Source organism: Alnus glutinosa, chromosome 4 (assembly GCF_958979055.1).
Source record: "Alnus glutinosa chromosome 4, dhAlnGlut1.1, whole genome shotgun sequence".
Classification (NCBI taxonomy): Eukaryota; Viridiplantae; Streptophyta; class Magnoliopsida; order Fagales; family Betulaceae; genus Alnus; species Alnus glutinosa.
Window position 1 is genome coordinate 29420260 of NC_084889.1, and position 26560 is coordinate 29446819.

Below are 26560 nucleotides of genomic sequence, written 5' to 3' on the forward strand. Positions count from 1 at the left end.
CATAAGAGATGAACGGGCCGGGGAGGGAGGAGGGGTTGAAAAATAAGAGAGTGAATTACTTACTCCAATTAACACTACTCATATATATTTACAACAAAATTCATCATTTCGAAGTTCAATGACTGAAGTCCTTATCTCGAACATTTACAAGAGACAAAGAAGTGTGGGATAGCTATAGATCAAAACCAGATGTAGGGAAGAAACCAGTTACTCCAAAGAGAAAATAGTAATAAGGAAAAACAAAGAACTTTGGCACTTATAAAGCTAGAGGGTGTATAGTATAGTCCTGAGAGAAAAGAAAAACCCAAGTCGATCCCTGTGATGTTACAAACTGTTTCTGTATGTGTATGTGTATGTGTATTGTTAGACTGGAGAGAAGAAAATTTGTTAACATGAATAAAAGAAAAATAAAATTTTAAGAATTAAACGAAAATAAATTAATTTCGCAAACTTACATGGCGTTCAGATCCCACCAATTGCTAGTGGCATGACTGAAGTTCTCTCATTTTAGAAGCAAGGCGAGAGTTCAGCTGCACAACAATAAATATAATGTTTAAGCAAGGATAAACAAATGAGAGACATTTCGCTATAGATAGAGAACAAAAAAAAAAGGAATTGGGGGGGGGGGGGGGGGGGGGGGGGAATGCTTTGCAAACCACATCAGATTCCAATTACTCTTGTTAACCCATTTTTCCGAATACATAATTTAGAGATAGATACAATCCACAAATCAAGGACAACAGAAGATCATCCATATATAATATTGGTAATCCAAAGAAATAATTCATCAAAAAGGTGAACCAAATGAAATAATTTCCATCTGGAAACTTGTCATAAATCCAAACACAACAGACATCCAGACTACCGGACCAAGAAAGCTGGAATTTCATACCTTCTCTATTTGCTTTAAGTGCAGTAGAACCTGTTCTGTTTCTAGTTCCTGGAAAGGAAGAAGGCTATGTCAAAATATAATCATATGGTTTTATATGAGAGAGAGAGAGAGAGAGAGAGAGAGAGGCCCCAGGGTCAGTAAAAAACTTAAAGCCTGAAATTTTTCTTAGGTCTTGAGCTGTTTGGTGGCTACTCTAAAAAGGGTATTTGTTGAACACCCATTTTGCTTAAAAAATTTTCCTGTCTTTGATGTTTTCCTATGAAGTGGTTGTAAAAAGAATTTTAAGATCTACAGATTGTGCATATGCCCCTAGAATTAAAAGCTCAAACTTTGCTATGCCATCTAAACTTCGGATTTTGTTATCCGAGGTGAAATCTAACTTTTTATTCTTTGGGAATTTGAATTTCCAGATTTAATTCAAATGGAGAATATTTCCTTCTTTACATGAGATGCATTAACTGACTGGACACTCAATAATATTTCATGTAGAAAAGCGCACATAGAATTTCTTCACATGCCTAACCTCCTCGAACAGATTGGGAACATGCATACCTGGGTGAGGTAGTGTTACAGCTAGCTAATCTAATTTGGGTTTCTGGTTGAGGTAAGCAGCATCACCATAATTTTACTTTTCTCTGGCCAAATTCAATTGCCTCTATTAGATGGTTTTTCTCTCCCAGTTGCTTCCATTCCCAAGCAGTAGCTATAGCTGGTTGATATTTGAGCCTGAAACCCATGTTGCTCAGTCCTAACCATTGGATGTAGATTTGATTGCTTTTCATCCTTAATGTTGCTTAGGTTGTTAGTTAAGCATGATATTTAAGATTTGAGATCGATCCTATTAATCAGGTTTGGTAATTTGGTTTTTCGTAGCTTTGAATCCATGCTTGGACTTGTTCATTCAGACTTTGCTTGTGTTGGCAAAGAGCACAGTTTCTATATATATCAATTAACTCTCAAATTATGACTTGATTGCTAACAGGACCTTTGGAACATAAGCATTTGGGGAAATTCATTTGGCTCATTCGGATTACCAGTAAGATTTCAGGCCCTATTTGAAATGGGAATGAGGATTTTGGTGTAATCTTAACTACTGGTAACGATTTGTTTGGACCTCCGGCCAGTGATGTATTTGGATCCACTTGAAAAATTGTTATGGGAATTGGTCATCATCACAAGTATACTAAAAGGAATTATGTATAAGCTCTCATATTATAATCTGCTCTAAATTCTGTTATGACAGTATCAACTTCTAAACTTATCCTACACTTGAATTTGCCTTGTTTACCATTCATATCATGTAAATCCTTCTGTTGTCTTATAGGCCGTGGATTTGGTGCGTACTCAGTTTTATAAGCTCACCCTTTCATTATACTATTTCAGAGTGAGTGAAGGTAGGAGTGTGGAGACTAGTGTGGAGCTGAGACTTGCCAAGCTAGCTAGGCTTTTTGTTAAAGACTCTGCGCTAAGCAAATAGAAACATTGAATTGTTTTTGCATTCTTTGAAGGTATAACATGGTGTAAAACTGGCCATGATGTTTTATAAACCTCGATGTATCATTTGGAGGTCAGAGTGTATGTAAATCGACTGTATTATGCTAAAGCACTTTGTCATGTTAAAATGATAATGCAACTCTTTTGAAGTTTATTTTATTATGCTCTGATTTGATTTCATATGGAGACATTTATATTGAACATTGCTTATGAGATCATTGAAATAAAGAGACTAATCACATCTGAGACTCGACTTGCAAGAGTTCGGGTCGCGACAGAGAAGAATGGTCTGAGAAATGAACCTTCTAAGAATGCAAATATTCACTTTAAAATTTCCATTCCTAAAAAGAATCTAAAATTCATGAAACAAGAGGCTTCAGAGATTTAAAGAGCCAGTTTTCAGAAGAGACGCAGACAGACTTATGCAAATGCAAAGAAATTTGAAGTGAGAAATTGTTGGCCCATACTCCTGATATTTGGCTAACTAATGAGTATTGCAAAAACTCTGCCTTGACTCGATAAAACTTCTTTAAACAGTTGTTATCAAGGCTTGAGGTGGAATATTTGAAAGTATTAAATCAAAATGAAGCTGAATGGAAAATAGACTATAAGTATATAATGCACAGTAAGCATATCTATTGGCTGAACAATGAAGAGAATATGCTTAGGTAATTAACATCACTGGCGTCTTAACAAATGTGACAAACTACTCGTATTTAAATCTTCACATGCCAGGACTACTAAGAACACTATCCACAAAAACTGTTACTAGTCAATCGAAGATATTGCTCAGGTCATGATGCAACATTGTACATCAACTATTGAGCTAGAATAGAAACAAACTAATGCTGGAGCCTAAAATACCTTGCAATATATTTAGTTTCACTTAGAAGTAAGTTCCCTGCACTTCTACTACATACCATGCAAAATGACACTTTCAAGTACAATGATCTAAATAACAAAGAAATCATTAGGAAAGTTTGTGATGGCGAGCAGAATGAAAGGCATATGTTATTACCTGAGGAACAGCACAGTCAGCATGGGCTGGGTCCCAAAGAACAGCGCAGGAACAATCCCAATCATCAGTTTGGACTTCGGCAAATGGAGCCCTGTAACATCAAATCTCACTAAAAGTTCCCCCTAAAGGAATCTAGACTATGACAAGGATGCAGAGACTATTTAGTAGATCATGTATGCGCAAGAGAGAGATCCTGAACATGCATGATTACATAGGATGACAAAGCATCAAACAAAGAAAAGAAAAATTTTACACAATAGATAACTAGACATTACATGCACGACTCATGAACGAGCTAGCCACATCTACGCAATGGCTCAAAAGGGCTAGTCACAATTGAAGCTCCCTTTAATCACTTATGTTAAAGACATATCTACCCCTCAGCTAGATATGTCTTCTCGAGATAAAGTTCCTAATTCTATGCGCTCTCAAGATGAAGATAAAACCTAGATTATAGGAACTAGTGATAAGATAATATTTTGAATTCAAACACTCAGATTAGATTGTAGTGTTTCATTCCTATCAGAATTGTAGTCTCCTAAACTCATGTAACTATGTTCTAGTTTCTCTATATATACAAACAGCCTCTACCAACATTTGGTAAGGCAGCACAAAGCATAAACACAAGATCCTCATATTTTATATGGTATCAGAGCCACAACAGTGACTCACGTCCTCCTCTTTTTTTTTATTTTTTCTCTTCTTTCTCTCCCACGTTTCAGTCATGTCTGCCTCAAACCATCAAACACCTCCGTTGGTGACCTTCACCAATTTTAATCCTACCAAACTCACCAATGTTAACTACCCGGTCTGGCTACCTCAGATCATTCCACACCTCAAAGGCGGCAACATATTTGGTTATGTTGATGGTTCCACGCCCTGCCCTCCTCCCACTGTGACATCCACCAAAGATGGTGTTTCCACCACGTCTCCCAATCCGGCCTTCCTCCATTGGAGTATGCAAGATCAACTGCTACTCGGAGCTATTAACTCAGCTCTTTCCGAAAAGATGCTGACCCATGTCACTCGCTGTGTCACCTCCCGAGATGCATGGACAACCTTAGAGACTCTTTTCACGTCTCAGACGAAGGCGCGCACCATGCAGGTGCATTATCAATTGGCGACTCTTAAGAAAGGATCTTCCTCCATCGCCGACTACTACCACACATTTCAGACGTTGTGTGATGCCCTTGCTGTCGTAGGCCAACCTCTCAATGGCTTTGAGAAGGTGTCCTTCCTTCTAGCTGGCCTAGGCTCTGACTTTGATCCCTTTGTAACTTCTGTTACAACCAGAGCCGAACCACTCTCTGTGGACGAAATCTACGGTCATCTCCTCTCTCACGAGATGCGCTTAGAGCAGCATCAAGCCTCTCTTGATCTCTCTGTTGCTGGTGCAAACCTTGCTTCTCGAGGCAACTCTTCTCCACACTCAAATCGTGGCATGCGTGGTTCCCGCGGTAATCACTCTTCTGGCCGCAACTTCTCTGGCCCTTCCAGGACATTTCGTGGCAGAGGCAGAGGACCCTCATCTGGTCGTGGTTCCTCCTCTAACCGCCCATTATGCCAGGTATGCAACCGCTATGGTCATGTTGCCCTGGATTGTTACAATAGGTTCAATGAGGCCTACACTCGAGAACAGCCTTCTCAGGCTCATGCCTATGTCTCTACCCCATCCAGCAGCACTGATCAGAACTGGTACCCGGATTCTGGAGCTACACACCATCTGACATCTGATCTGGCCAATTTAAATATCAAGGCTGAAGACTACTTGGGCTCAGATCAAATCCGTATTGGCAACGGTAAGGGACTCTCAATCCAACACATTGGTACAACTCGACTCTCTACTCCTAATTCTCATTTTGATCTCCTTGATATTCTGCATGTTCCTCAAATATCCAAGAATCTCATCTCTGTTCAGAAATTCACCAAAGATACTAATACGTTTTTTGAATTCCATCCATCCCATTTTTTCTTAAAGGACCGTCGCACGGGGAAACTCCTCCTCCACGGGCTGAATAAACATGGACTCTATCAATTTTTTCCTTCCGCAAATAAACATCCCCGTCATGCCATGGTGGGTGAACGTGTTTCTGCTTTTCAATGGCACTCACGGTTGGGCCATCCCACCTTGAAGATTGTCCGCCGTGTGCTTTCTCGTTTTCAGCTTCCAGTTGCTTCTCCAAAAGACTCCACTGTTTGCACTGCTTGCCTTAGTGCAAAAAGCAAGCAACTCCCTTTTTCTTCAGCTTCCGGATCTGCCACTTGTCCTCTTGATTTAATCTATACTGATGTATGGGGACCAGCCCCTGTTAGCTCTAGGTCTGGTGCTAAGTATTATGTTTCTTTTCTTGATGCTTATAGCAAATATACTTGGCTTTATCCAATTTCCTTAAAGAGTGATGTTCTTTCAGTTTTCTGCACTTTTAAATCTTATGTTGAACGTTTTTTTAATACCACAATTAAAGCACTTCAATCCGATTGGGGTGGTGAATACCGCCTTGTCAACAACCTCCTCAAGCATCTTGGCATTCAACATCGTGTGTCTTGCCCACATACTCACCAACAAAATGGTGCTATCGAACGAAAACATCGACATATTGTCGAAACCGGTCTAGCACTACTCTCTCATGCTCATTTACCCTTAAAATTTTGGGATGATGCTTTTTCCACTGCATGCTATCTAATCAATCGCATGCCTACCACAGTTCTACAAAATCATTCTCCATTTGAAACACTTTTCAAATGTTCTCCGGATTATCCCTTCTTACGCACCTTTGGTTGTCTATGTTGGCCCAACTTACGTCCATATAATTCAAACAAGTTTCAGCCACGTTCTGTCCCTTGTTTATTCCTCGGCTATAGTCCTCTTCACAAAGGCTACAAATGCCTCCACTTGCCCACAAATCGCCTCTACATCTCAAGAGATGTTATTTTCAATGAATCTACTTTTCCATATACTCCTCCCTCATCCTCCCTTGAGTCAAACTCTTGCAATACTCGGCAACAGCTCTCCCTGCCCATTCTCCTACCACAGTCAGCAACACAGCTCCCACAACCTGTCCTAGAGCCCTCCTCTCCAAATTCCTCTCCCTCTCTGCACTCTCCATCACTGCAGTCCCTCTCTTCAGCATCTTCCAGCTCTGCTGATTCCCCACTTCCAGCTGATTTTTCAGCTTCTTCAACTCCTCTTTTAGTTCCACCTACTTCTTCACATCCCATGGTTACTCGTGCTAGAAATAACATCTCCAAGCCTAGAGAGTTTACAGATGGTCGAGTTCGGTACCCCCTCCCGAGAGCCCTGCTTGCCGAGTCCTCTACTGTTGAGATAGAGCCTACTTGTCACTCTACAGCTGTGAAGGATAAAAATTGGAGAGCTGCCATGAACACCGAATTTGATGCTTTACTACAGAACCAAACTTGGACCCTGGTTCCTCCTGAATTAGCTTCTAATATAATTGGCTGCAAATGGGTTTTTCGGATAAAGCGGAAGGCTGATGGATCGATTGAAAGGTACAAAGCAAGGCTAGTTGCTAAGGGATTTCATCAACAACCGGGCATTGACTATGGTGAAACCTACAGCCCTGTGATCAAACCTACTAGGGTACGCATTGTTCTATCAATTGCTCTGTCCAATGGCTGGCCGATTCATCAAATTGACATACAAAATGCATTCCTTCATGGGAATATTTCTGAAGTGGTATACATGTCTCAGCCTCCCGGTTTTCCTCATCCTCAGTTTCCAGATCATGTTTGTAAACTCACAAAGGCTTTATATGGCCTCAAACAAGCCCCAAGAGCTTGGTTCTCCAGACTTAGTGGTAAACTATTGGAGCTTGGTTTTCATGGATCCAAATCAGACACATCTCTCTTCATCTATAAGTCGGCTGCTTACACTACTCTAGTACTCATTTATGTAGATGACATTCTAATCACATCATCTAAACCATCTGCAGTTTCTACACTTTTACAGACATTGAAACAGGAATTTGCTGTCAAAGACCTCGGGAAACTCCATTTTTTCCTAGGAATTGAAGTTCTTCCAAGCTCCATTGGTTTTATCCTGTCTCAGCATCGGTACATTTTGGACATTCTCAAAAGGACCAAAATGATTGAGGCCAAACCGATCAACTGTCCAATGGCATCTTCTACTCACCTCTCGGCTTTTGAAGGTGATTTATTCTCTGATCCAACTTTATTCCGCAGCACAGTAGGTGCATTGCAGTACCTCTGCATCACAAGACCGGACATCTCATTCTGTGTGAACAAACTTGCTCAATTCATGCATAATCCCACGGATCTACACTGGCAGGCTGTAAAGAGACTCTTAAGGTATCTCAAGGAAACAGTTCAGTATGGTCTTCACTTCTACCGTGCCCCAACAGCCTCCATTGAGGCCTACTCCGACGCAGATTGGGCTAGAGACCAAGATGATCGTCGCTCTACGGGTGGATATTGTATTTTCCTTGGAAAAAATCTTATTTCATGGAGCTATCGAAAGCAACACACTGTTGCACGCTCCAGCACCGAGGCCGAATACAAATCCCTAGCAAACACTGCAGCTGAACTCTCCTGGATTATGTCTCTCTGTTCTGAACTTGGGCTCAGCTTTACACGTCCTCCTACACTATGGTGTGACAACATCGGAGCTACTTACCTATCTTCAAATCCAGTTTTCCATGCACGAACAAAACATGTCGAAATTGACTTTCATTTTGTTCGAGACATGGTTGCTAAGAAGACCATCCGCATTCAATTCATCTCCAGCAAGGATCAACTAGCGGATGTTCTCACCAAGCCTCTCTCCTCCGCCCGTTTTGCTTTCCTTCGTACCAATCTCAACGTTCTCCCTATACCGTTAAGATTGCAGGGGCATGTTAAAGACATATCTACCCCTCAGCTAGATATGTCTTCTCGAGATAAAGTTCCTAATTCTATGCGCTCTCAAGATGAAGATAAAACCTAGATTATAGGAACTAGTGATAAGATAATATTTTGAATTCAAATACTCAGATTAGATTGTAGTGTTTCATTCCTATCAGAATTGTAGTCTCCTAAACTCATGTAACTATGTTCTAGTTTCTCTATATATACAAACAGCCTCTACCAACATTTGGTAAGGCAGCACAAAGCATAAACACAAGATCCTCATATTTTATGTGCTGCCTTACCAAATGTTGGTAGAGGCTGTTTGTATATATAGAGAAACTAGAACATAGTTACATGAGTTTAGGAGACTACAATTCTGATAGGAATGAAACACTACAATCTAATCTGAGCATTTGAATTCAAAATATTATCTTATCACTAGTTCCTATAATCTAGGTTTTATCTTCATCTTGAGAGCGCATAGAATTAGGAACTTTATCTCGAGAAGACATATCTAGCTGAGGGGTAGATATGTCTTTAACATGCCCCTGCAATCTTAACGGTATAGGGAGAACGTTGAGATTGGTACGAAGGAAAGCAAAACGGGCGGAGGAGAGAGGCTTGGTGAGAACATCCGCTAGTTGATCCTTGCTGGAGATGAATTGAATGCGGATGGTCTTAGCATATATAGTCCAATTCTACCTAGTATGTAATCCATGTGAGACTTAGCACATGCTCATAAAACTCCTTCACAATCTAATCTAATCCCAATCTAATCCGAAGTATCACAATCTCCCTCATTCAAATTCTTGTTGTCCTTGCAAGGATTATATTACATTGCAGTTCCTCGTGCCAAATGACCACAGTAACTTTGATATCATTTATTATGATCCAAGGAAGCTCCCTTTAGTAACTTATATAATCCAATTCCACCTAGTATATAATCAATGTAAGACTTAGCACATACTCATATAATGCTTTTATAATCCATTCTAATCCCAATATAATCCGAAGTATCACAATCTCCCTCACTCAAATTCCTGACGTCCTTAAAAGGCCATGTTATATTGCAGTTCCTCGTGCCACATGAAGACATTACCTCATATAATTTATTATGATCCAAGGAAGGTCAAGTCACATCTATGTACTACACAAGCGCTAGTCACTACTGGAGCTCATTATAATCGCGCATATATAACTCAATTTCACCTAGTATACAACTAATATGAGACTTAGCACATGCTCATACAACACCTTCGCAATCCAATTCAATCCAAGATATCCCAGTCTCCCTTAGAATTAGAATGCACACATTAGAATCAGAACTTGTACAAGGGTAATAATTTTTTTTAGGTTTACCATTCAGCCACCCCCTCTCCTGGGTGCGGCCACCCCCTCCTATTCCATTGGGGTGGCCACACAGCCACCTCTATCTTGTTGAGGTAGCCGCGACCACCCCCTCTCCCATTAGGGGTGGTTCCGCAACCACCTCTCTATTTTTTTTTTTTTTAATAAGTAACAAGTCAGCCTCTACATTTGAAAAAATAAGCATGTGTTTTCTCAAAATATTCCTATAGGAAGGTGTGAGAAGTTTTCTAAAAAGTCTTTTGTGTTTTTATTTTAAAAAATGTTTTATGTTTATTTTTTGAAAAGTGTTTCGTTAGGTAACTATTTTTTTAAAAGTATGTTTCAATGTTTGAAAAGATAAAAGACTTTCCAAACATGGCACATCTTTCTCTCATCTATTTGAGCAAATCTCGTCATCTTGAAGGGTCAAGGCCAAACTTGAGTAGAGAGGAGAAGCTTTGAAAGTATAAATGAAAACCTAGTGAGGACAAAGCTAGGAAACCCGAGAAAAAGGACCTCTAAGAAGGGAGATTGCTAGGTGGGAGAACAGCAATCTAGTGGGCTACTAGACAGGCGAAACATCCCAAAGTAGTAGTTGGTGATCAAATGTATTGTTTGTAAAAAAGATTTTTCATTTACAAATTATTTATATCTATTATTTCCATTTTCATTTACAATCTATTTATATTATTTCAAAAGATTTATAAATACATTATTTTTGTCTAACCAATTAAAGCTATTCCTACGTATCGGGATTAGTTATTCACATCACTCTTGTTAAGAATACTTGTTCCCTAAAGACAAGGATAGCTAATCCGAAGGAATAATCGTAAACAAACAACCAAAATAGCTATTCCACACATTAGATGTTCTATTCCGCACACCAAAAAGTACCTTAAATTGATTAGGAGAGATGCAACAAGAATAAATCTTATCCTTTTACCTGCGCCACTTTCCACATATAGTCCCTTTAACACATTCCCTTGAGTCATCATATAAGACTTCACAACATTGAAGCCAATTACTTATAGATTTCGGCTTGGGAAACTTGATAGAAAAGCTCGCCTAACAAGAATAATATAAAAATTGAGAATGAGAACTCAAATTTGTTAAAAATACATATCGCAAAAGAGAATTTTAGAAAGTATTAAATGTGTTACTTCTTCTCAAAACTTTCTAATAGAAATAAATTTAATAAAAAAAATGTAGAATACTAAAGTACATAGGGTGTATACAAAATTTTCCCCTAAAAGTTGCAATCTAAAATTCAAAAAGTCAAGAAATCTGAAAAAAGAAGAAATAACAATGCCTTAGATACATCTGATCATAAATTATCTCAAGAAAGGATTTTCTAAGTGAGCCCGATACCGTTGAACATCAAGCTATTCTTTTCCTCTAGTTTCTCCACATAAGAAATATTTGAGTAAGATTATAAACTTTACTATTCTCATGCCAACTAAAATTCCCTTTCCAAAGGGCAAGCAACTCAACAATCTTTTTAGTCATAACTCATTGAACCCCACAAAGGGAAAACACTAGCAATCATAGTTCCCTTGCCATAGAACAATAAAGTAATAGATGATCAACTATCTCAAGACAAATTTGCAAATTGTCAAAATCTTGGAACTTCCAGGCCAATGCAGCTCCCACTATGCCTCAAACACAACCAAGTCAATTATCCTCTTGAAAGCTAGAAAGAACTTTTAAAAAAACAAAGCACACACAAAAAGTTTGGGAAAAGGATCTCTATTAGATAAAGATGCTTACAAGTAATGAATGGTTTAGGACAAATGATCGTTCACCTATATACACACATAACTATATAAAACAAATGGTTATAATCATTTGGGACTTTCGTATCCAGTGGTCCTAGACGGACGGGATTTACAAATATATTTATTTGTAATAGTGGGAGCTACTTTTGGAAGACCACCTACGACCACCAAGGCTTTCTTAAGGGAACACAAGTCTCTTCCACACATGTTGGTCGTCGCATTTGTCAAGGATAAGCTAGTGAGAAGCCTCCTAAGATTTCTTCAAAAGGATTGTACGCATGACATTTAATCAAACATTTTACAATGTAGTACACTATGTAACACTAACAAACCATGATTATTTTCCTTTGTATAAGATTCTCCATCATCAAAATCTTGCAACAGTTGACCAAACAAACAAAATAAATTTCCATACACCTTCATGCAATGTTTATTCTTCTGAAGGAACTAGCACCAATATCCCCTCTCAAAGCCAAATGAATTGAGTTAACCTAAAACTTCCAATCTTGGATTAGCCCCCAATACATTTTATCCTATCCTTCGCCCAAAAAGAAATTAGGCACACAAAAATTAAAAAGCAGCCAAAAAAGTGGCAATGGTACACCCTTTTATATGTGTAATAATTTATATTGAAATATATGTTATGCTAATACTTAGTTTAAAAGATTAATATCAAATACCAAAAGACATAAATATGTCCGAATAATCAAACTAATTTGTAAACAATTAATGAGAGAGAAGACTATAAGAATCTATAATTTTGAGATTCTTTTGGGAGTTATGCAGCATAAAATGATTTGCTGTAATAGAAGACTAAAAGAATCTATAAACTATGATGATAAATGTTATTGCCTTGGCTGCTCTCTTATGCGTTTGTGGGGAACTTCATAATTGACATGTTTGCAAAATGCGAGGAAATCATATATGCCTTAGAAATGGTTGATGAAATACTTGAGAAAAACCCCATCTCAATAGCAACTCGCTTATACTCTTTTAATGCCACAGCAAACAGAGATTGATTGCAAATCTTCAACGATCCTGAGAAAGAGAGCGAGTACAGTTACATTCACAAGGCCCGTGTGATTCATTTCTGGTTGAACTTTGAATGTTCTATTAAGTGATGTTGTTACGGTGCATTTTGGCTGTTCTAAATGCTGAGTTTGAGGTTGAATCATTAGCCTCTGAGAGATCTGATCATGTGGCTGACGAGTGAGGTGGTATCGCGTTATTTGTCTTTTCTCTCTTTATAACTTTGAGATTCTTTTGGGAGTTTTGCAGCATAAAGTGATTTACTATAATAGAAGACTAAAAGAATCTATAAACTATGATGACAAATGTTATTGCCTTGGCTGCTCTCTTACGTGTTTGTGGGGAACTTCATAATTGACATGTTTACAAAATGCGAGGAAATCAGATAAGTCCTAAAAATGGTTGATGAAATATTTGAGAAAAATATGGTTTCTTGGAGTGGGATGATATATGGGTGAGGATGAGAAGGCTTTAAGACTATTTAAGCCAATTTTGTTTGAGAATTTGGATGTTAATAATTGCACATTTTAAGTACAAACCAAAAACATTTTCTAGGAGACAATCAAACACCGAAAAATCATTAGTTTTTTTTTAAAATGTTTTCAGCTAAAAATGTTTTATGTTAGAAAATGTTTTGCTTCTATACAAATGGAGCCTAAGAAAAAATGAAAAATAGAATAGGAAAAGAAAGGAGAAAAGACATAGGCACCTTTTATTAAAATTCTTGTTTTCTATCTTTTGTTTTATCTTCTCAAAAAAAAATAATAATAATAACAAACAATCCAAACACAAACCACTCCTAAAAACACAAAAACAGTTTTTACATTAATGTCACATCAGGACACTTTTTCAAACAAAAAACACCCTCCAAAACACATTAACAAATAGAGCCATAATTTTTCTTTCATCCCATTATCTTTCTATGGTATTACCTTAATCAAACTAATCTTATAATATAAGACCATAGATAATTCTAGCAGCGAATGATACAAGTCTACGGATATAAAAAACAAAGCAGTATAGTAACATGTATCTAAACGTTAATTTTTTTCCCAAAAAATCTAGTTATTTTGAAAGCTCAATTTCATAGGTTGGAGCAAAGATTGCTTACATGTATGTCAATTGTTTCTGCTGGATCCATTTCGGAAGGTTCACCAATGCAATTGACATCACTGCACAAAAAGTAACAAAGTTGAAATAAGAAGATATATGAGCACATAAAATTCTAAAAACATATATGTTAATGTAAATTGTAGCATGGCATATGTTTAGTAAATGATAAAAAGAGAGGTGGACAAGAAAGAATATTGGTAAAAACGTATACATACATTGAGCAATCAATAACATTGTGGCACTCTATCAGGGCCTCATCTGATTTTAAATCAAATATTACATTTCAACTAACAACTTAGGTATCCAGTTTTTGCACCAGTTAATTACACACCGGATTCCACCCTTTGAGATAAACTCTAAGTCTCTTACATATCAACCTCATTTTCATAATTTCATACTGATGTGATAACTCGTAGAGATGGATGACTGGGCCTAGGGAACTTCACAGCATAACATTCCTCATTCACTACTTGCCACTTGGCCGGTGGAGGCTAAAAGAACATATAAAAGGGAGTCAGTGGCAGTGAAAAGCTCTCTCTTGGACCATATGACTATTTTTACTCTAAAGTACGAGCTCAAACCCTTCTTCTTCTTCTCCTACTCAAACATGCTAACTTAGGCATTTGAGCTATCCCCGCCGACCCGTTCCAGCAAGTTCTTATGCCCTCTTCTTTATATCTTCTGCAGGCACATCACTGAGAGCTACTTCGGTCTTTGGTCAATTGTTCGGATAATCTTACTTCTCGGTAAATTGTCCTAACAAGAAAGGACTGCTACATGATTCAAATTCTCGTGTGATGCCAAAACATATAATCCAACATCCAGAAAATTCTACCAAGGCAACCCTTCCATTGATGAACCAGAAAAAGTGCTAAAATTATCTTCAACGGTAGTTATAAAAAATTAAAAATTAAAAATTAAAAAAGAAAAAAGAAAAAGAAAAGAAAGAAGGAAAGAAAAAGAAGAAAAAAAAGTAGCAAATAGGCATAGTTACCAAAGTAACTCTAAAACCAATAAGCAATAACAACATTTTTGGCAAAGATACCTCTATGGATATAACTGTCCTACTCTTATTGTTAAATTCAAGGTCATAATTCCTTCCCCCTCAACATATACAGGTAGAAGCAATCTACTATAAGAGAGGAGTCAGCCTTTTTTTTTGGGTTAGTCAAAGGAAAAGCTTCCCAGTCCACACAACAACCTGTCTTAAAATACAATAGTCTAAAGTCATCAGCCACTGAAGTTGATTGCATTCATCTTCTTAGTGAATTGGAGATGACTCATGATTCTTTCACTTTTATTAACACAATCTGGGAGTTCACTCAAATTTCTTATAATTAATGAACTTGAGAGCATATTTTTTATAGTTCTTCCCCTTCTCAATTAATCTCTAAATCAAAGACATTGTAGCAATGCTAAGGAAAATTTTAAAAACAAAGGACCTCAAGCATTTCAAGAAGAAATCAGTCCCTTGAATTGGCTCGTGCAAAAAGGACACTGAACGTCAAGCAATTGACAAACATATGTCAATGGGAATACAGAACAAAACTCAGAGTGAGTTACTACTTAAAAAAGCAAGAGTACAACATCTGCAACACAAATAAAAGAAATGAAAATACAAAATAAAAACAAGAATTAGAGTTGATGAAAATCCACATAGTCGGATAATCACACAAGTTATAACCACCTATTTACATACGAACAGATGAAGTAAAGCAAAAGTACTCAAATTAAAAAAAATACATTAGATAAGTGAAGTCTACATTGAATTATCAGATTGATTATAACAATCCTGATTTGAAATTTATAATTGCACTTAAAAGAAGATGAGGTTCATTAACTCAACACATGCAACTCACATGAAACGAGAATAAACTAAATATAAAAATAAATAAAATAAATGATAAATAAACAATAATAGCACAGATCTTCAACAATAATATGACATACTTGGAAATTTGATCACACCAGTCAGGAACTTTCGCTTGAAAATCTTCTCCAATCCGAACTTTTGATGTATAATGCTCAATGTGTTTCAACATGTGCGCTATTGGACCCAATCCAAATCTTGAAGCAGTATAACTCCGAGTAATACATGATTTTGAAAACGAATTCTTATTTGATGGATTGCAGTTCATTTTTGAACAAGAATGACAAAACCACTCATCAATCGGCAACATCCTCAGCCTAGGCTTGCAGCAAGATACATGGAATGCTTCTTCACATTGATCACAAAGCAACATATTCAATATATTTTCTGAAAAACTGCATTGCTTACAAGACTGGGTATAGCCTCTATCACTACCAATTCCCAGAATATCTGTAGAAGCACAACTTATTTTAGGACAAACAGGTTCAAGCAATCCATTACTTCTTAGTACAGAAATGCATAGGTCTTTGAGAAAGAGTTCTTCTTCATTTGAAACCTTAGCATCCTGAATATCATGATTAAGGCTCTCTATAATGTGATTAGCCTCATTAGTTTTGATAACAGAACCAACTTGTATATCCTGTTCCCGTAAAGAGCAGTCAGATATAAGATCTTTACCAGAGCTAACAAACTTCGATTTAGTGTTCACGTATGGTTTAATAGAGAATTTAAATTTTGAACAAGGACTCTTGCTAAACTTGTGTGAATTGAGGATAGAAGCATTAGCACTATTAAACTCAAAAACTGATTTCTCTTCAGAGAGAGGAGGAGCACCAGTTCTATCATCAATTGTATCCTCAACTTGAATGCCTGAAGGACCATTCTTAACTGCAAATACAGGTGCTACATTAACCTGAATATCATGATTAAGGCTCTCTATAATGTGATTAGCCTCATCAGTTTTGATAACAGAGCCAACTTGTGTATCCGGTTCCCGTAAAGAGCAGTCAGATCTAAGATCTTTACCAAAGCTAAGAAACTTTGATTTAGTATTCACATCAGGTTTAATAGAGAATTTAAATTTTGAACAAGGACTCTTGCTAAACTTGTGTGAATTGAGGATAGAAGCATTAGCACTATTAAACTCAAAAACTGATTTCTCTGCAGAGAGAGGAGCACCAGTTCCATCATCAATTGTATCCTCAATTTGAATGTCTGAAGGACCATTCTTAACTGCAAATACAGGTACTACATTAACTTCCGCCTCAAGAGGAAAAATAACCACAGAATTTTTCAGGAGCTTCCTTCGCTTGCAAATATAACTTGATCCAGAAGTTTCAAATGTTGTGCTGGCAGTCAATAGCTCTGAACCATCCTGAGAGAGTTCGTTACAGTTTATACAACATTGCCTGGTCTCAGCATTTATCCACTCAAACGTTAAGTCTCGTTTTCCATGATCAGAGGTAAAGGATAAAGCTGCTTCAACTGAACTTGGGAGAGAGCTCTGCAATAACATTTCCACACTAGCTCTCAAGCATGCAACCAGAACCCAGCCTTCTACTTCAATCAGAAAATTCTGACCAATGGTAAGCAGGTAAATGAGGACCGAAAAAAAAAACACACACACACACCCAAACACACATCCACAAGAGTTAAAAAAAAGCAGAAGAGAGTGAAAAATAAGCATATAGAATTAAAGAAACTAATAAATAAATTATACAACTAGCACCAATTATCCAAGAATAGGTTTTAAACTTTGTTCTTATATAGGGGAAATCATACTTTATTTATTTGGCCTGGGTCAAGTTTGAATTGCCAACCTATGATTTAAAAAGTCACACTAGAGTCTCCTGAGGTCTAGTTGCATTTGCTTTTGGTTCATAGGTTTATGTATTCAAATTTTATTGAGATTACTATTGTTGTGTATGGGCTTGAAACCCCGGATTTATACATCCGAATTTTAACAATTAAGGACTGAAAAATAATAAAACATGCGACTCGAATGGATAAAGTACAACTTTTTATACTAGAGATTGGCAAATCAAACACAACAGAAACCATGAGCAGGTAAAGTGTAACTAACCATCACATATATGTGCATGCATGTGTATGTGTCATCAGAAGCATACATTTTTTTTTTAATATATAAGTAAGAACAAAATTATATAGTGCTGAAACAAATCATCAACTTTAGTCTTCAGGTGTTTATTCTTAATCATACAATGTGGTCAAGTACTCAAGCTTGTCCAATTACTTACAAATTGAGTATCCCCGGATTTTTGTATTTCTTTACCATTTCTCTCTCTAAATGAGTTGGACCAAAGAAGTAACTGATTTATTGTCCTCCTAGTAGGTGATTCATATATCAAGAGACTTGATTCTCTCAAAAATGCCTTGTCAAGTAAGTGGTTGTGGAGGTGTGCTATGGAATGGGAGGCTTGTTGAGGTGAATAGTAAGTCAGTGGTACGGGCAGAGGAGGATTCCTCTACTTTGGCAGTTGGTCTTTATGAAGTTATTATCTAGACCGCCATTAAGATTTCCTAGGGTTTCCGGTCTTTAAGGTGAGAGATAGGAAAAGAATATCTCTTAGGCATAGCCTACAACTTGGTTACAGAACTTCCAACCAATTTCTTCAGATTTATTTGCTGTAGCTAAAGAACGTAGGCCAATTATATTGGCTGGTTAGAAGGTGAACCTCACTGAAGCCCAAAATTTGAAATAGAACAACAGTATAAAAATAGATTTGTTGGAAGCTTTATTCCATGTATTTTTTAGATTCATGTTAACAAAGTAGGGAAGACAAACTACAATGAGCCTCAACTTGTAATATTTATTATCTTTTCTGACTCTTGTCATAAGACATTGACGAGTTGAGGATCATAAGGCCACGTAGAGAGCAAAAATTCCTTCTAAGGTAGCTTTTTTCTACTAGAATTATAAAGAAGTTATTGACAAAAGTATGCCAGTTCCCTTTTAAATTAAATCCTTTCAAGGCACAACTTTAAACTAAGACCCCCCTTCAATGGCAAAGCTGGGGCTGAGAGGGGGTAGATGACGCCGTTGGCTTACCTAAAAGCTTGAAACATGAAATCTTATTACAAGCATTTCAACTGAATCTTACATTTTTCATGCTTGGAGTCTTATGATTAACAAAACTCAATCCAGTGAATGACGAGTAAATTGGCATGGTGGATGTGCACTTGTCAATTAACTGCATGATCAATTGATCACTAGATTGGGTATGGTTAATCATAAGGCCCCAAGCATGAAACATTTTTTTACCATTAAATCTTAAATTCACATCAAATCTTAAATTCAATAGTCTATACCAACAACGGTTATGAAGAAAAGCTCTAAGCATGAAAAATTCACATCATTACCATGTGGAGCTTTATTATATTATTATAGATATGCAACTCCATGAACTTAACAAACGTTTTGATGAGGTAAATTCTAAATGAGAAATGTTTGGTTTTATTCTCTTGAGCATTTCTTGTCCATCTCCTTACATGAGATTTGCAAAATAAATGTACAAAAGATGGGAAAGAAAATGACACCAATCACATCTCATTCTGAATTGTTACTCCATGCTATGTGCTTGAGTTTGGCTGACTCATTTGCTACTTTTAACTAAGAGAAATTAATTTGGATTGCTCAGTTTTATCCGAAATATTTTTCAGGCATTCAACTTATCGCCTTAGATAATTAGCTTGAAACATATATCCTACTAAATAATTTGCAACACTCAAAAGGAATTGGATATCTTTGCTTAGAAGATGGTAGAGATGAAAAAAAATATGGTATATCCATTAGTTTATTCATTCATGACATTGGCATAGGTTCTTGCGGTTGCAAATGAAAGAGCTTTTTTCAGCAATAAATATTGTTAAAAATAGATTAGGCAACCAAATAGGAGATCAATGAATGAATGATTGTTTGGTTAAGTACATCGAGAATGATATATTCAAGAATATCAGCAACAAAGAAATCATGTAGCAATTTCAAAATATGAAAAGCCGTCGAGTACAACTGAATAAATTAACACTAAGCGTGAAAAAATAAATTACAAATTAAATTTATATGTTTTAAACTATAATTAAATTTAGTTGAATTGCTTATTTATTTCATTAGTTATATTCTTTAATATTTTTAATCATTTTTTTAACTTTATCTTTTAATTTTGCCCCCTTGTGAACCAAAATCCTGACTCCATCACTGCCTCCCTTTAAATTAAACCATTTCCATTCCAAGCACCAACTAAGCTACATAGAGACTATACCTCCCCTTCAATTCTTGATAATCCCATTAAATACGAATGATGTATGATGACTGATGAGACAAATTGATGAATATTTAGGTAGTTTCATTTTTCAGTAGTTCAATCCTTCACGTGTTTAGTATTTCAGTAGTTCATATCGAAGTAATTATAGGTTAACATGTAGATTAAAGCCAGTTTTGAGGGTTACGTTTCTTTTCTTTATCTAGTGAACATACTACAGTAGAATTCCCCATCATGCTTTGTTGTATGTAAACAAAGAAATCTATCAGACCTGGTAGACCAACTTAATTACTACAACATAAATTTGTAACCCATGTCTCGAGAAATCGAATTATGACTCATTGAAAGTTGCATTTAATCATATCCCACAACTTATAGCAACGTTTTCTGCAGAATTTAACTTTTCTTTTCTACTTAGAAGGTGGAAAAACTAAATAAAATATATTAAAAAAATCCCAGAATTCAGATTTTGTTTTGGCCTAATTTTCATTTCTGTGTAAGTGGCTATCAATGTTAATCAGAACAAAACAACAAAAATCTCAATCCCAAGCACATGCAGAGTGAAAAAAATAAAATAAAATGGTGGAAATCGGAGAAACTGAAAAGGCCTAAAAAATACCAGAAGTAAGGAAGTATCTGAAACCACATGTGGCTCTCGAAAAAACCTCTTCGTCTTCTGCTCCGTTTATCTCTTCGAAAATTTTGTAGAAACCTTTTGCGCCATTTATTATAAACTACGCGCATTTGAAATCAAGCGGCCAAAAGACACACGTTTGCGCCATTTTAAACAAAAAGGTGACGGTTTTAAAATTGTGGGCGCTCGCTTTTTTGTCGTGCATAGGATTGAGGAAATATTACAATTTAGCCCCTAAACTACCTGTCATTTTATGGATAGCTCTCATACCACTGACGTTTAGACTTTAGTCCTTTAAACTACCAAAAAAAATAAAAAATTAAAAGGCCCAATTTGACGAAAAATGCCTATAATACCCTTGCCACATGTCATTATTCAATTAAAAAATTAAATAAAATTTTTTTTTTAAAAAAAAAAGAGTATTTGGGGGCTGGTTGCCGCCTATGAGCCACCCCCAAGGCCCCAAACACCAATTTTTTTTAATTTTTTTTTTTTTTTTTGACAAATCTTGACTGTCCACCTTCACAGTTCTTTGTTGTATTGATAAGGTTATAAAACACTATAAAAATTTATTGGTTAGTAAATCCAAAAAAAGTAATGCCCCTTGTTTATAATATAATTTTTTCATAATCTAGTATATATATAGGAAAAAAAAAACAAACAAAAAAATAACTGAAAATTATGAAGAAAAAAAATTAAAAAAATAAAATAAAAAGAAAAACCAGTTTTAATTTTTATTATTATTATTGAATAAATTTTTGTTATTTTATATTTTTTAATAATTTCTTTAGTTTTTATTTTATTTTAATAATTTTATGAATGATATTTTTGTCATTAGGGGACATTAACATTTTTTGATAATTTAGGGAGAGCATTGACATAATTAATTTTTGGAGAGGACATTAACAATGTGATGGTAGTTTGAGAGGGTTATTAGTATTATTATTATTATTATTATTATTATTATTATTATTATTATTATTATTATTATTATTATTTGTAACGTGATATAAAAGTGAAGGTAGTTTTGTCTTTTGAGTTTGAGATTTTAAAGCATGCGATTTAAAAATAGTGATTTGAAAATGTAATTTTTAAAAATACAATTAAGCGTTTAATAAAATTACAGTTTGACATTTACGATCACAATTTAATCTTTAAAATTGTTTATTTTAAAAACATACTATTGCCTGCAATTTGGAAATACAAATTTTCTACATTTTTAAATCTTAATTTTTTAAAAACGAACTTCCAAACAATACATTCTCTACAATTTGATTTAAAATAACAATTTTTGTCTATAAACGCACTCAAAATTATTTTTTAATACTTTTGCTTTTTGGCCAAAATGCAAAATGTTATGCTAAAAAGCCTTAACAAACGAGCATTTATGTTTTTACACTATTTCAATTTACTCCCTCCTTTTATTTTTATTTTTTAAAAAAAAAAAAAAAAAAACTTGTAATTCCTTAATTTTTTTAATTCATTTTTTTTATCCAAAACTATTTGCATAGTATTAACGGCTTAATGGTCATAAATAATTTTACCACGCCACATGCCACATCCTATAAAGGGTTGGCTCGATCAGCCACCCCAAGCAGAGGGGTTGTTTGGAGTGGCTGCATGAATCGCGCCTTTGTTGAGGCCTGAGGGGTGGTCGCACAAGCAAGGGCATAACTAAGATTTTTCATGTAGGGTCCAAATTTATGTAAATAAATTGTTAGAAATAAAATTTTCATGCATAGCGGAATAGAGCAGTACCTTATCTGTACTACGATCAAATATTGTTTTACGTGATTCTTTAATAAAACTCTTCTTCTCAGCAATGGAATACACTACCAAAAAATATTAGAGTAATATTCACAAAATCTACAGTCTAGAAGCACTTAAGGAAAAACTAAGAGAGAGTTCTGTCTTTTCCCAATTTCTTATCTCCACTCATTTAATAAGAGACTATATATAGGAGAGATAGTAGTTTTGAGCATTTACTTTCTACAAAAATAATTGACAGGCATAACTCCAGTCGATATAATTGACAGGCATTATGCCTACTAGTTATATTTTACAAGCTATATTTTACAAGCCAGGCATTGTATCACCTGGTTTGAATACTGAGGGGCGCCCCCACATGGATGCCCCTTTATATTAACATAAATAAATTAATACATAGATACATATAGTTCTTTTATGTGTGTGCGCGCAATTTAAGTGAATTATCATGTAGTCACTTAAAAAAATAATAATAATTAAAACACGTTACGTCAATAAATGTGATAAATGGGTGTTAAGAATAGCATAACTCAAATTTTTACGTACCACATGGTTTTCCATGCCCAAACTCAAAAACATTTAATTACAAAAATAAATTTAATAAATAAAAAAACTCATAATAAAAGAGAGGTAGTTGACAAATCACGTGTGTCTATATATATATATATTTTCTCAAAACAAAAATATTAACAAACAATCCAAAACATTCATCATAACTCAAAAAAGTTTTAATAAAAAGAAAAGAAAAGAAAGGGGGGGACAACTTAAAAGAAATAGTTAAATGTTAGATATTATAATTCTATCAAACATTTATCGAATAAAACTAACGTAGCACTCTCAATCAATCTTTTAATTTATAATTGTTAAATAAGAAATCAATAATTAATTTAAAATGCCACGTCAACATTATTAAACAATTATAAAATTAAAATATAATATCTCACATTACTAGAAAGATAACACTACAATCCGTTTTGGTTTTGCAATCACAAAACGCATAGCTTGGAATCTATCAATGAAAATAAATTTCACACTTATTGATTTCAACTATAGACCACATAAAGGTGGTGGTTAAAGAGAAAATATAATATTACAAAGAGAGAGAGAGAGAGAGAGAATATAATTGAGCATTAAAAAAAAGGAAAAAAAAATAGTGTAATTTACCTTATTAAAAACTCTGAAGAACTAAAGCCCTCTTGTTTGCCTCCCTCTACATATTCTAAAGTTTGTGGAAACCTCACCTTATATATAGGTAAATTAAAGAATCCATTTAAAAGTAGGAAGCTAGTAAGAAAATAATTCTAAACCTATTAAATTAAAGTAAGAAGCTAAGTAAAGAAATAAATTATAGACCAATAAACTTACCAAAAAAAAATAATCTAGACCAATTAGTTTAAATCAAGAGTTTTTGTTGGAAATAATCATACTCCAAGACAAATTGAGGTAATAGTCCTAATCCAGGTCCAAAAATGACTCTTTGAATAATCTGGTCAACAATCCAACTCCAGTTAAATGAGGATATGACTCATAGACCAAATCAAACTCCAGATACTCCTAGTTTAAGTGGGAGTAGTTAACCCATTTAGGTTTACTTCGCCTCTTATATTTTATGCAAAACATATTTTTCTCTCATAAGCTAATTTAAGTATCGAACCGAAACCCCCGTAAAGGTTACTAAATTTTAGTTGTTTTGCAGTAGTTGTTCGTGGGAACGTGAATAACATCAAAAAAGTACAGTTCACACCATATTGAAAACTATACCAACAAATAAGAAATAAAAAAAAAAGTTCAATAAGAAAATAATTCTAACCCAAATAGGGAATTAAGTCGTAGAAACCAAATGAGATTAGGATTCCATAAAATTTCTAGAAATCCTCTCAAATCTCAATTATTGTTTTCAAATTAAATCACAAAGATTTTGTCAAATTAATCAATACTTCATTTTTTTTCATGAATACTAATATAGAGTAATGACATTATATGTCACCCCCACATCCCCTTTCATCCTCTTGAAGCCTATGTGGCGTGGTCTTCTATAGCATTTGATGCATGAAGATTGATTTTTCTAATAAGGAGGACCACGCCACATAGGCTTTAGGGACGGTAGGGGTGGCATATAGCATTACTCGTACTGCTATATCAAATTCTTTTTCATTTAATTTGAAAATAATTATTGAAATTTGAGGAATACTTGGTAAATATTCTCTTGTGATAATAAAGTGCAAGTGATTAGATAGTTAGTATCTACTCTTATATTTTATTATATGTCAGTGTTGTAGTCAGATTATATATGGTAGTCATGTAATTGATTACATATTGTAGTTTTGTAATTTGCTTTATCTTTATTATTAGTGTCAGTGTGGTATTAGAATTAAATGTTAGAGTCTTGGCATTTATTTGTGTGTAAGGGGTGAAACTGTCAGTCGTGTAGGAGTTATCTCCTAATTGAGTGTGAGTTATCTCAAAGTATGTGTCATTAAGGAGTTATAGTTCAAGTCTAAGTCTTGTATCCCTTCTATTTAAACGATGCCATTGAATGAATAAAGAAGAAGAAAATTTATCTCAAGCCTTGTGTATAAAAATGTCTAGACTCCCTCAGAATCTAAGGTTTAGGTTTCCCTCATAACCTAAGTGTTGGGGAAATTATCATCCCCTAGGCAAATGGGCCTATACCTGAACCAAGGCCCAGCTGATCTTGTTGGCCCAACTTGACCCACTCAGTCACAGGATTTAACAAAATCCTATAACACTTGAAAGCTATATTTGGAACACATGGGATAAGATACATGATTCAAATATCATATGAAGAGTAAGTGTCCCACTCTCCCACTCAACCTTTATCTCATCCCACTAAGGGTCCCACTCAGCCATGACATGAAGGTGAAACAATGCGGTTGATAACTATGTGCTGCTACCCCAGGTACAAAATACACACTTATATATATACTGAAAATATATTAAACTTTCGACTCTCAATGCTCTCCAAAATGGCCCACTGACTTAGGCATCGGAGAGGGAACGTCGGGAGACCCCCCTCTAACGCATTGTTTGTTCCTCCTTGCAGATTACGAAGAACACGACGAATCAAAGATCTACAAGTCACCAAACTGAAAACTGTTCTAACAGTTTGGCGTCGTCTGTGGGAAATTGACAAATCTTTTCTTACGAAAAATAAATCTAGAAAGGTGACTTGCAATAAAATCACGCCCTTTGTCAATAGAGGCAGATTTACACAAATCTATGCCTACATACAATAGGTCTGAACCAAACATAACAGATTTATGATGATCACAGTATCGAGACTACATTTACGACTCCAACACGTGTTTCTCGAGAAGTATAGTAGCAGATCCGCATCCAGCCGGAACAAATTTGCAAATCTACATTCACGCTTCATGGATCGCGTTCAACTGACATATTTGTGCTCAACTAGCACTAAATTAGTGCTCAGCTCCATTAAATATGAGATAAGTTTTGTCACGAGTAGTCCAACGCCAGCTCATGACGTGATGATGTGGAGGGTATGGGATGTAAATAGTATTCTATTAGTTGGTTTTGGTTTCCAAATTCTGTTAGGATGCGAGGTTATTGTGGGAGGGACGGTATTGAGAGAATCTTGTATAAATGGGGAGAAGGTTGAGAGAGAGGGCATTCATCTTGTAATTCAGTCTTAGACTGTAAGGAGGAAGACCACCTCGAATGTTCATGGAGGCCAGGCACCTAATGCCTAATTTCTATGTTTTGTTAATTTTTCATTAAGTGTTCCTTATTCAATTCCATTTCCATCTTCTCCCTTATTCCAAATTCCGAAACTAGAAACTCACCTGTTACAAGTGGTATCAGAGCCTTCGGTTGTTCATCCATCGTTTCCAATTCTGCCATCTTTCCGTTGATTTCTTCCTTCCCTGTCCTTTTTCAACCCCAAATTCTTCTCGGCAATTCTGTGGCAACCACTATATTGCAACCATGGCTGACTCTTCTCAAGATATAGTAATTCAATATGAGATGCCAAGTACCCGCGAGATGTTCGTCGACATTCGAGCTAAGCTTGCTCTCCTTACGCAACAATTCTAGACGCTCCTGGATGAGCGTGCTCGACCACCAGGAGAATGGCTAGGAGCTTAACCACACTTCAGCAATCCTAATCAAAGGATTCCGGGTGGTGGATTGTCCTCTCTTGATGGTTCTAGCTCGAGGAAGGGAATCACACTAAAGACAGATTTTGTTCAGGCTCTTCAAGCACACTTTTCACCTTCTGAGAAGGTGGAAGAACAAGAAGAAATTTAAGACGAAAAGGAGGAGCAAGGCAACAACCACACACTAATTCCAGTTCTGGCAGATGGCGCAAAACGCACAACAAACCCAGCAACAGAACCAACCGAAGATCCACAACACTTAAAATTCTGAATTTTCGAATTTTCGAATGTCCAAATTTCTCAAGGAGCAGCAAATTCTAGATCGCTCAGGAGAGTTGG

At 35.7% G+C, this 26560-nt stretch overlaps 1 protein-coding gene and 1 long non-coding RNA gene across 2 annotated transcripts; one reads left to right on the forward strand and one right to left on the reverse strand.

Annotated features, from left to right (window-relative positions):
• Positions 1-25967, reverse strand: LOC133866287 (uncharacterized). Its single transcript, XM_062302814.1, has 11 exons — positions 25910-25967; positions 24759-24842; positions 22077-22150; positions 20304-20360; positions 15485-16908; positions 13533-13593; positions 10561-10682; positions 3405-3495; positions 893-940; positions 456-530; positions 1-337 (listed from the first exon to the last, which is right to left on the reverse strand). Exons 1-10 carry the CDS (start codon positions 25965-25967, stop codon positions 480-482), a joined length of 2070 nt encoding a protein of 689 aa, XP_062158798.1. The 3' UTR covers positions 1-337; positions 456-479.
• LOC133867305 (uncharacterized) lies at positions 1406-2411 on the forward strand. Its single transcript, XR_009900026.1, has 3 exons — positions 1406-1496; positions 1875-1928; positions 2276-2411. It is a non-coding gene; the product is annotated as an uncharacterized LOC133867305 (long non-coding RNA).
• Positions 25968-26560: the final 593 nt, after the last annotated feature.